This window comes from Peromyscus maniculatus, chromosome 15, assembly GCF_049852395.1.
Source record: "Peromyscus maniculatus bairdii isolate BWxNUB_F1_BW_parent chromosome 15, HU_Pman_BW_mat_3.1, whole genome shotgun sequence".
NCBI lineage: Eukaryota > Metazoa > Chordata > Mammalia > Rodentia > Cricetidae > Peromyscus > Peromyscus maniculatus.
In genome coordinates this window covers 57,340,140-57,352,736 of record NC_134866.1, presented here as the reverse complement: position 1 = coordinate 57,352,736, position 12,597 = coordinate 57,340,140, and the positions used below count along the sequence as shown (strand labels likewise).

At 39.4% G+C, this 12,597-nt stretch overlaps 1 protein-coding gene across 7 annotated transcripts in view; it reads right to left on the bottom strand.

Annotated features, from left to right (window-relative positions):
• Positions 1-12,597, bottom strand: part of Kiaa0825 (KIAA0825 ortholog) — a 441,346-nt gene that overhangs the window by 206,640 nt on the left and 222,109 nt on the right. For all 7 annotated transcript variants that reach the window (XM_006986534.4, XM_076551989.1, XM_076551990.1 and 4 more), the window contains 3 exons: positions 9,953-10,109; positions 6,718-6,876; positions 4,798-4,892 (listed from right to left, as the gene is read on the bottom strand). In XM_006986534.4, the coding sequence (XP_006986596.1) occupies positions 4,798-4,892; positions 6,718-6,876; positions 9,953-10,109 (411 nt within the window). The remainder of the gene's footprint in view (positions 1-4,797; positions 4,893-6,717; positions 6,877-9,952; positions 10,110-12,597) is intronic.

Here is a 12,597-nt window from a genome sequence, read left to right as displayed (position 1 = left end):
TTAGAGGATTTATTTCACAACTCTTTATTTATTTTAGACAAGATTAAACATAGGGCCTCATATACAGCAGGAGTACTCTGCCAACTAAGCTACAGTGAATAGTCACAGTCTCCTTCCAAGACAGAACTAACACTGGGCACATTCCTGCAAAGGTATTCCAACTTACAAATATTTTAACACTCTTGGTGTGTCAACTCCAGGGAGTAGCTATGTAATTTCATTTTATCTATATGGGAATCTATAAGCTCTTGAGGACTCAGGAATCCTACTTTTTCATGCTTGTTCTATTCTAAGGACAAGAGAAGTCTGGTCTGGTCACTAAGGCACTTTATAAGGGAATCAGGTGGATGCTGTCCTCCTAAACATTTTTTTAATATTTGTATGTTGAGTTTGGTTTGCTTCATAGCATCAGGTCTGCAGTCAACACTCACAGCCTCATTCATGCATGTAAGCCACAATCAGTATGTTATCACTGGGAAAAGGAGCAGAAAGGGGGTGAGTCACTTGTGCAGTTGGTGATTCGATGCCAAAGGGCAGAAAACACACAGCTGGGTGTAGCTAGAGTTTTCCTGCCTTGCCCACAGTCAGGACAAATCTTTGCCACCCGCCAGTCCCACAGCCACTCAGACCCAACCAAGTAAACACAGAGACTTATATTGCTTTCAAACTGTATGGCTGTGGCAGGCTTCTTGCTAACTGTTCTTATATCTTAAATTAATCCATTTCCATAAATCTATCCCTTGCCACGTGGCTCGTGGCTTACCGGTACTTTACATCTTCCTTGTCCTGGCGGTGGCTCCAGGCAGTGACTCCTTCTGCCTTCCTGTTCTTTTATTTCTCCTCTGTTAGTCCCGCTTATACTTCCTACCTAGCCACGGCCAATCAGGTTTTATTTATTGACCAATCAGAGCAACTTGACATACAGACCATCCCCCAGCACAGCCAAGTGCAGACCATCTCAGACACCTGCACTTAGGCTTGTGGTCCTAATCATCCTCTATGCGGACCTGCTGGGTAAAGCCACGAGGAACCTGAGAACGGGCTCCCACAGGACATACAGAACATCCCACAGCACTCCCCCCCCCTTTTTTTTTCCAAAAGGAAGGTTTTAACCTTAACAAAGTAAAATTATGTAGGTATAAGATATTATGGTAGATTATTGCATATACTCGTAAACAAATTTAGTAAAATAGCAGCCTTAGATAATTTGCACTGTTATGGATTCTTATATGTTGATACAAATGTAAACTATTTTTATACTCCTGTTTAAGATAATTTGTATATTGATACAAATACAGAACTATATTTGTTACAATGTACATATATTTCTACTCTTATTTGAAATATTTTTATATTGATTCAAATGTAAATTTATATCTGTCATACTTTTTGTATGTTCTACTTCTGTTTAGGATATTCGGTATATTGATATATATTTAAGATTATTGTCATATTGCATATCGCACTATATATTCCTACCTCTGTTATAAATATCTTGTGTATTGTCACAATTTTGAAGTCATCATTCCTTACCATACATTTGCTTATAGGCTGTTTACCTTGTTTACATGAAACCTTAGTCCTTAGTTTATTTCAGTAGATAAGAGTTACAGATTTATAGTCACCTATGCTTGTCATCTCTATAGTTACGTTAGTTAGGTTATCCAGATTTACAGATACATAGGTCAGATGGACAGGTAATCTTCAAACACTTCATAGACCTAGAGAATATGACATTTAAATAACTTAGAATTCTGTTGACGTGAGACACAATTGCTCCTGGCAGCACCAATTTGATCCCGAGAGAATGTTGGGCTTCTAGACATTTCCATTTGGAAGTTTGTCTTCTTGGCACAAAATAGCCTATTAGGCAAAGAACTGCCCTTGCCTCGACTCTTGACAGTACAAATGTAATGCTGTCCTTCCTGGACAAGCCAGACACAGAGAAAGCGACCACTGTATTCTGCCAAGACAGGGTAAGATGGTCTTTCAGAATTCCTGCTTCTGAAAATGGTCTGTCAGATACTCTAAGCCTGTAGCCAATCTGAATGCACCAACAATGCTGAGAAACATTAGGTGACTGTCCAGGCTGCCAGCTGTCTCTGTCTACTCTTGCAAGATTCCTGAAAGTTGCTTGCATCCATCTACCATTTCTCAGGTACCATTATATTCCTTTCAGGTCTTTGATGGGATTGAAGATTAACAGTTATAGTTACAACTTTATATATATATATATATATATATATATATATATATATATATGTCTTAGATAGAACATATTAAGTATTAGATTCAGGTTCTTTAGGATAGGACACCCTTTGGAATGATCTTTGTAACATACCATTTACCTATGCTCTAGACTTCTCTGGATTTTAGTATGTGTTTTTTGCTTGATATTGTTTGCATTGATTGTAGTTCCATCTTATCTAGGTCATTATCCCTCATTACTCCTGGATAATATTTAATAACCATTCCTTTGTATATAGTCTTGTATTAAGTTAGAACCTTCTTATTTAGACAAAAAGGAGGAGATGTAGTGGGTAGCCATTCCAGCTTTGGTCTGGAAGTTCCAACCCCCATTGAGGTTTTGGTAACTATCAGGCCCACAAGGCGGGGCCAAAGGAGGGCCTGAAGACCGGAGATTGGGATGTGCTGTGCTCTCTTGCTGCTGGGAGCCCGGATGCTAGAGGTGGACAGCGGAGAGTTCTCCAGAGAACATCACCGGACTACTGCTGTGTCTTTCCCAGAACCCTCAACCTACCTATTCCTTCATTTGTATGTTACGCCATTAAATAAATCTTTTAACTAGGTGGAGTGGCCTTAATAATTTCACCAATAGCTGGGCTGCTCTGGGGGGTCTCCTTCAGCGCTTGCTGCTCTGGGACATCTCCTTCAGTGCTGCCTAGCACTAAGACCGTGCTGTGAGTAGGAAGTGTCACCTCACAGAGACACCGATGGCATGCCTACCCCTCCTTCTACAGACTCACAGTTCTGCAGTCTGTACTTTTTAGAGAACCTCACTATCGAAAAGTTCCAAACTCTATTTTACAAGTCAGCATTTTCAGATAGGTCAAAAAAGAGAGTGGCTTAGAATTCTAGAGAAAAATAGCAGAAACCCTTTCCTTACTAGCTCAATATCAATCCAAACTCAGACAGAAAGTTCTAAAATAAATGAAGTGATAGCTGATAGGCCCCTCAGGTGTCTCTCATCATTCTAGAGTAAATCAATTAGGCTCATTGCTGCTGTGGCGTCTTGTGGTTTTCAGTAGAATGCTTTTTACACCATTCTTTAAAATCTCAGGTTCTTATTAAGATTAGATTGTAGCTGCCTCCATTAAAGATTCATGAGCCTTTTCCAAGGGAACTGTCTGACCTGCTATTCTGGAGTAAATTTGCAGGATTTTTCTTTTTCATTTTTTCTTTCCTACTTACTCCTGCATGTATCTCAGAGAAATAGACTTTAATATCCAGTGACCTAATTAAAATATATTATTAAACAATATTCTTATTAAACACAGATACAATATGCAATTTCTGTTAAAGCAGAAATTCCTTAGATGTGGATATTATACAATGCAAATATAGTAAGTTTTGAAGGATGTGCTGTCCCTAGAGTATCATTTAGTTGATTAGAAGCAGGAATTTTACAACTGAAGAAAAATTAGGAAACTATAATGTTTAATCTGCATAAACTCAAAACTTTCTGAATAGCAGGGGGAAAGCTTATCTTTTCAAGGGTATTGCCAGATAAAAATATTGTGCTCACACCATATAATTTGGTTCAACAGGGGACCTGGACTCCCTTTCATCAACCCACCTCTCACATTTCCAGATAACTTGGGGATGGGACCAGAGGGTTCAGTGTTCCACCAAACACTGAAAATGAATAGCGTGCAGGCTGCTTGCTGAGGGAAACGCTCTGTCCTTCAAGAGGAAACTGGTCATTTTTTGAACTTGGTCCTAGTAGGTGAATGATCTTAATCTACAGGCAAAATATTAGAATGCTACTGTGACCACATATCTAAGGTTTAACTTTTACTGGTGACACATACATTGGTGTTTTGTTTTGTTTTGCTTTGCGAACTTCCATTTGGGAAATCTCTTTTAGATATTCTCTTTCATATGATAAGATTTCTCAAGGATAATATAACACTTCTACTATGTCCTTGTCATTATATTTTTAAGGAAAATGTTATTCAATATTTTTGCAAAAACATGGAGCTACATCACAGAGATTAAACAGAAATTAATTTCCATACTTAGTTATAAGCCTAAAGATGACATATGAACAGTGAAAGAGTGTGTGTGTGTGTAGTGTGTGTATGTGCATGTGGTGTGTGTGTGTGTGTGTTTAAAACAACATGCATGTGAGGGTATAGTAGATACTGGCGGAAAAGTAAAACACTTCAGTCTTGACAGTCTTACTTATGTCTGCCCTGATTGGACTAGATGATTTGCTCTGGCATTTTGCATGCATTCATGAAATTGCTGTAAACAAAAGTATACCCTGATAATGACATTCAAGCCAGTAACTTTCTGTGTTTACAATAGTGACCCATTCAATATACAAAGTCAAAAATATTTAAAATTAAGAAAAAAATCAACTAATTTTGCAACTATTCATTACAGGAAACAGAATTTGGAAGGTGTACATATAACTTTAGTCATATTATTTAAGATGGGTGCCTCAAAAATCAGAAAATAGGTGATTACCCTGCCAATAAAATATTTTCACTTTTCTTAAAACTGACATGCATGTTACACATACTCCCTGAGCCCCAGATTCAATCTTATTACCTGTTTTTGAGCAGTGCACCGAAGGCCGTCTTATCCAGTGGCAGGTAATTTGGCAGCAAGTTTGACCAGGTCCAGCACCATGTTGCTGTGGCCGCCTGTTGATAAATGAGAAGACACTATTGTTAGTTATTAATCAGAATTAATATGATCAGTAAATTAAAGCTCCAGCTGTGATACTCTAACTAAGAAGGAGGGGGCTCAGAACAAGGACTTCGACAGATAACATCAATCATGTCCACAGAGGAGGTGTTTATTCCAATAAGACAGCAATTAATTTATAAATCCATTTGAGGATGTAGTCATTATTTATAAAAATATAAATCAATTTCCAGATTCGTTATTTTTCCAAGTGTTAATGGCATTTGCCCAACAAGTTTTGTTGGGAGGTGATTCTGAAAAGCGAGCACAGTGACTGGCTAGCTTCTCATGGATGACATTACTTTCCCAGGTTGTTTTCCAGTACCTCAGTGTGGATACAAAAGGGAAACTTAGTAAGGGCTAGGCCTCACGCTGTGAGACACAATTCAATTAGAACTGGACACTATTGCTACTATTATTTTTTGTTAAGAAAATGTTTTAATGGTAAAATTATAAGAATTTCCAAGTGTAAGTAACATACATGATTCTTTTCTCTCATTAATAGATAATTTCACAGAAGAATAAGGAGAAAAATTACTGTGAAAAATATTCTCATAGTTCAGAACTTGGTAAACATGCTATTTATTTAAGTGAAGTAAGGGTGATTTAATAGCTACAATAATTATTTGTAATTTAAAGCAATCTAGTGTGCAGTATAAGAAGCAACCAAGAAACTGAACCTTACATATTAGGTTTAAAATCTTCTAGGAGCATCTGCTCTGTAAACTAAACGGTTTGGATAATAAGACTCCAGCATGGTCTTTGAAATCCAACCAGAGCTATCCCTTGTCACTGCTGATAAATCTAGCGCTGCAACCCTGTCATAGAGCAGGAGAATTCGCCCCGGGTTGTCAGCATTGAAGGTCTTATTCTACTATAGTATTGATGAATGTGGACGAAGGCTGTAACAGGCATGGTTAAAGTATTATCTGCATGCCAAATTAGGCCAGTGTTTTAATTCTTATTTTCATCAGCACTCTAGGTCAAGCAATCCTTCTCTTCTGCCCTGCTAGTTCAAGTTGTCTGTCAAGAGGATTCTAGGGAAATGAAAAAAAAAAAATCAAACAAAACAAAAAGAATCCAATTCACATATTTTGTGGAAAGATATTCTTTTTTAATGAAATTACTGACGTGTGCAGCTGAGACAATGGCAAACCTGACTATTAAAAATGTATTGTTTTTACCGTGCTGGCTTTATTTTAAATATTTTTGCTTCAAAGTCATTAGAAAATCCATTTTAAATTTGGGGATGTGTCTAAGGTTATAAAAAAGCAAATTTATCTCATGCCATTTATAATAGGGGCTCCATGTTCTATAATTCATTTAAAGTGCTTCCTAATTTACCTGATGCATTCACAGAGGCCGAGAGATGCCATGTAATCATGTGTCCTAACGGTGTGTGTGTGTGTGTGTGTGTGTGTGTGTGTGTGTGTGTGTGTGTGTGTGTGTGTGTGTGACTCTCCAGAGGGGGAGAGTGACAAAAGGTGCCTGGCCCTTTGGGCCTTATGCAGATACAGCCTAACAGCAAAAGGATCCAAATGAAAGTTAAATTTTATAGACCAAACATACGAACCAGTTTAACATGGAAATGAGCTCAACAACTTAAAACACTTGTACAGGTCATGTAAATAACAGTGTGAATTTTTGTTTCCTAAACAAACAAACAAAAAAAAGTGTGTGGGGAAAGACCATGCATACAGTAGTAAATCATGGGTTGTGTCTTACTTCTGACTTACAGAAACCATACATTTAAGTTTAATTTTACACTTAATTCCCACATACCTGATCTAGCATGTGTTCACTAAACGCCTTATATACATGGAAAGGGTTAAACACAGGAGACTGCTCCTCTGCGTCCCTCAAGGTCACCTTCAGAGGTTGGCTGGGTAATGGCGCTTCTTCTGAACCATTCGTAGCAAGCAGTTGTTCTTTCAGATATTCCTTCGGGGAAAGAGGTGCCATGTCAGGGTGTGAGAGGCACACATTCTCTTTAATAAACTGGCCAGTGTGCTGCTGGCCTCGGGAAGAACACACACTCAGAGACACACTTCACTGTCACAGTAAACCTATCAAAAACAAGTTAAACTTAACGTATTGCATAGTGTGAAAAACACGGAATGAATCCTCACATGATGAACCAGTGCTTGGTATGTCACAATCTTTTGGATAGGCATTGCCTCATCATTGACTACATGTGTTACAATGTCTGGCTACCAAAACACAACTCGAGTGCATGACTACACACAGGAAGAGATCGCTCTTTCGTTCATTAAATACAGTTGCTCCCTACTCTGGCTCAGCAGAGCAGGAAGCATCCTGATTTTACTGGGAGGAGTCTCATTCCGTATGGGCCTATTTATAATGCAAACTACTGCACACTTAATTTCCATGCTGTGGACTGAAAACTATCAAGAAAAGCCCCCACACTCGATAGAAACTCAAAATATGTAATTCTAATCATCCAAGTGCTGGTGCAGTCCTGGACAAGAAGAGACAATCTCCTGCATTATAGCTCATTTTCTACCCATAAATAAGTAAGGTGAATATCCCTAATCTGTTTTATGGGACTCTTTTTGGAAAGCAACAAATTAAAATGACTAAAAGAATACCATCAACCTAACAAATGCTTGCTATTTAAGTCATTTAATAAATAAAAATAAAGGTTTGCCTGGCTTTTTAATGTACCACAATACATTTTCCCTACCAGGTTTGCAGCTAGTACACATTTCAGAATGTTAGAGCTGAAAAGAACTCCAGGGGTCATCCAAAACCCTTACCACCCTGTGTGGCTCACAGGCAACAGCAGCCTCACCTGGGAGCTCCTTAGAAGGGCGGACTCTCAGCCACCACCCAGTCAGCGCCATCCACTAGCAGGAGCTCCAGGGAATGGAAGGCAGCTGAAATATTAGAGCCCGGCCCCGCACTCAGTGTCTGGCTCAGGGCAGCCAGAGGACAGCCCTGGGGCTCATGGAGTGAGTATTAGAGTTGTGACAAGAAGCCAAAAGATCTAGTCTTGTTTCACTGGGCTGTGTGTGTGTGTGTGTGTGTGTGTGTGTGTGTGTGTGTATCCTTACACCTTCATGGATGTACACTGTGTCCATTATGGAAAGCAAATTTCAGATCCTAAAATGCTAAAAAAAAAAAACTAAATAAAGTACTACTGTAGTTGACAACAACAGTGATTTTTTACATTTTGTCATTGCAGAAGATCTCATTAAATAGATCGGTTCTGTTACGACACAAAGACTCTTATTAAATATGATTAGGTAATGACAAATCTGTGAAAAAAATCATTTTATGACTATGGCATAGAGCAGAAACAAAAATTTTCTCCATCATAATTTAAGTAAGTTTTTTAAAGAAATAAAAACTCATTGGAAAAGAATTTGCTTTGGCTACTAACAATTTTTCTTAACTCACTCCCATTGTCAGAACTACATTTAGACTTCCCTGCTCCCACTGTTTAACAAAAAAGTAAGTTTGCTGCCAATTCTGAAAAACACTTCCTCCTGTGTTTTCCCTGCTAGGTAGCTAGTCCGTGCTCCATACAGTCAGGTTCTTAGGCCTGCTAGACGGCTCGTTCGGTTGAAGCACTTGCTTCACAGCCCTGGCGATCTGAGTTTGAACTCTGGAATCCCATGCAAGGGGAAGGAGAGAGGATTGACTCCACAGGGTTCTCCTTTGACCTCCTCATGCACACACAATCACGGACAGGCACACTTGTGACCACAAAACTGCAACACTTCCTTGGGACTGTGGGTAAGAGCACTCGCTGTGCACGGATGAGGACCTGAATTCAGAGCCCAGCACCTTCACAGAAAGCCAGGCTTGGGCCCATGCACCTTCTCCCACGGCAATGGGGTCTCTGCAGAAGGGGAGGTGGCTGCAGACTGGAGGGCTGCTGGGGCTGGCTTTAGCCAACCCAGCTCCAGACTGAGTGAGAGACTCTAAAGAATAAGGAGGTGGATGCTCACTGGGTGTGCTCTTCCCTCAAGTCCCTGTCTCCTGCTCTCGGTGTTCCTTAACTGCCTGTAGGTCTCTGTGTAGGGGGAGGCTACACTGGCATGTCTACTGTTGTGTCCTTGATCAGCTCAGGTTTAGGCAGTCATGTTGGTACGACTTCATGGGTGTAGCTTCTGACATTCCTAGAATACAATTTCTCAGAAATTGTCCCTCCAGCTCTTACACTCTGTCCTTATTTCTATCAGAGCTTTGGATGCCACGTGAATAAGACTCCGAGAGCAATCATCCTGAAAATTCTGCCTCACTGTCCTCCCAAGAAGCTTTAGCCAACCTGACTGACCAGACTGATATGCCACTGAAGAACATGACTTTCCAAGGGAGGAATTTCAGTTAACCAAAGTTAGGCAGAATTGTTGAGTTCCCCAAATAAAGACCACAGCAGAACTGGGTGTGATGATATTCAAGCCCTCAATCCCAGCACTCAAAAGACCCAGGCAAGCAGATCTCTGAAAGTTCCTGGCCAATCTGGTTTACAAAGCAAGTTCCAGACCAGCCAGGCTACATAGTGAGGCCCTGTCTCAAAGGAAGAAAGCGCAAGCTCAATACTTCCTGATGACTTGAGATTTTTGTTTTGTTATTACATAGGAAATCTACAACTTTACCAACTCAAGAACGATGCTTTCAGGCAAATAGCTATGTCTCTCCTCAGAAAATCCTTTATTTTTACAAATACCAGATTTCACCATCGACTGAATGGGCCACAAATACACAATTCCCAAACTACATCTCTCATCTCTATATTTCAGAACCAAACTGAGTTTATGAGCCGTGTTATTGTTTAAATCATATAAATAAAACCCACATTGTTTCAGGAAGCCTTTTTCTGTACATGCAGAACAGCCAGGGCTAAGTAGATTCTATTAATAATGCAATATTGAGTTTAGTATTGACTTTAAGAAGTATTATCACCTCCTTGACTAACCCTTAGCTGCCAGCAGACGCTGCCTCAGGCCAGTACACACCTAATTGCTCGGTAAAAAGGCCGTTTCCCTACCTCATTGAGCCGCATGATGTGATAAATTTGCCTCAGGTACTCGCTGCCACCTGGTTTGTGGCAGAGATCCAGGACCATCGCGTTTGTTTTCTGCTCAGTCAGTTCAAGAGCGGCATCTCCTTCTAAGCCTGAGCTTTCCTCCACCGTCACGAATGCACTAAACACAAAGGACGAATATGTATCAGTGATGAGGGACTGTGTCGATGGGAAGAAGAGAGTGAGTGTGGGGAGAAATGTACACTTTGTATTCAAAGCACCCATAAAGACGCTCTTCAAATAGGTTTGTCTTCCCAAACCACCGCGGCTCCAACACACTGCCCGGGAACAAAGCACCTGAAAGCATTTTTTAAATTTGAATCATTTCTTTGAAAAGAGTTCTTTGTTGAATTTAAACTCCTATCTATAAAATGCTTCCCATTAACTGTAATTGTTGAAATTGTTATAATCGTGGGATGAAAACAAAACATTTCTTTTTAAGAACATGTAAGAAATAATTTGTATTTTCTCTTTGAGGACAGAAAGACTCATTGATGCCAGAAGCAGCTTTAGTATCCTGTCTCTTGGACATGCCTCTTTACACCTGTGCTGAGCACATCAAAGGCTAATTAACGTGTCGCAATGCAGAGTCTGGAGTGTTGACTAAAGGGTGGGCGCTTCAAGACCCTGGGCTCACCGCTGAGCATTTTAAATTGACCTTTGACACCTGTTGCCATAAAAAATAATACATACTCCCTCTCCTAGTTATTTCTCATAACAGACACTTATAGGAAATTACAACTCTGGCTATTACTCCCCACCCCCAAAAGGTCTACTGTCATGCTGCTAGGAATGTGGAGGTTACAGATATGAAGTATTTCTTTTTGAAAGTTTCTAAGTTTGAGAATTATTTGTATATTAGCGGGAGATGACAAAAGTTGAGACACCTCCAACTACGCCAGCGCAAGCTTGGGACAGTCCTCCACAGCAAATATTCTCCACACTAACTTTCCTACTGGAAGTGCTGTTAGACTGTGTTTGGCTTTGTGATCTAACTATTTGTAGGCATGTTCATGGTTTTATACTGTTTCCCAGAATAAATGGAATTTACTATCGTGTAATCAGCTGTATGCTGCAGTTCATTGCTGAGATTTTGCCCTGATTACAAAATTAGTTCTGCTAAGAGTCAGTGCCGTTGACCTGAGGACTCCAAATGATAGCCAGCTGCTGGACATTAACTTTGATATTGCTTCCACATGCAGCTTCAAAACACCCCTGTCTCTTCCACACACACACACACAGGAAATTTAAGACTGCATAAGTCTTGCTCAAGAAAATAGAAAATAAAGTGACCCCTACTGACTTAGAAATGCTCATTAGCTAGAGCAAATTTTTAAAAGACATTGTTACACTAAGAGAAATTTGCACCTATTGTTTTGAAACTGCAATATAGGTTGCAAGCAAAATTTCTTGTCAGGTTTTGCAGAGGATGACATTGAGAAAGTTGAGGCCCCCTGACAAAGGAGGATCTCAGTGTCAACCCCTGAATTGTATCCTTTCCTGTCCATCACTGTGCAGGTGAAGCAAATGATTGCATTCAGTCAATGCTATGATTAATGAGTTCCTCTCTGGATTTGGGACTGCCTATCAATCATGTCATTAGGGAGAATGTGCCCTGAAAGAGGCAGACCTTAGCCAAGCAATAACTGCATTAATCTTCATCTGTATATGCACCCAGCCAGGCAAGTCAGGGTCACCATGATGAAAAACAATAGTCTTCAACTCGACAAATTACTTTGCAAAGACAGACATTTCTTTACTTTTGTGGCCGTGTGTTCTCCAGAATCTAAGTTGACTGTTTAGAGTTGAGAGGTACTACAAAGTGAAGGTTATTTTAATGAATAGTAATGCTTTCAGGCAGTATGCAAGGCAAGCGACACATAAGCTGCCTCCCCTCAAACTGCAGTTGTTTTCCTAAAACCAAAGCTAAATCTGAATGCGAATGGAAACGCCCAACTAAAGGATATTATGTACTTCCAAGATAATCTTTTTGAAGAATTTAACAGAAAAATGTTTTAATTTAAATTGTTGCATACATTTTTTTTCTTTTAAAGAAAGAATCCTGTGATAAAGCTAAGGCAACCTTCTGACTGATGCGGACACACAGATTTGAAATGTGTTTATACAGTTTCCTCATAGTGCAGATCTATGAGATCAATTTATGAGAAGATAGGAACACACACACACACACACACACACACACACACACACACACACACGCTGGATAATCAATCTAAAACCAGAGTCAAGAAGAAATATATCTATAGCATATAAGCTCAGTAAACTTGCTCTCTATAGTAAGTCAATTTTAACTCTTTTTCAAATATATATGACAAATAGATTTAAGCCTGAATTTTTTATATAGTATCATTTATGAAATTGAGAAAGTCATGGTATTGTGCTAATAATCTTACTTTACAGAATCTTTGAGGGCTAGAAAACATTTTAAAAATCAGCAAATTCTCATTTTTTGCTGCATGTTGTAAAAAACAGATAACATTTTTTTGAGTGCTACCTAACCAACTACATTGTAGACAATATTCTACTGGACGAGATACTAAATGTGTGGGTGTTCATTTGTTTGTTTGTTTTTTGAATGTTAGAAATAC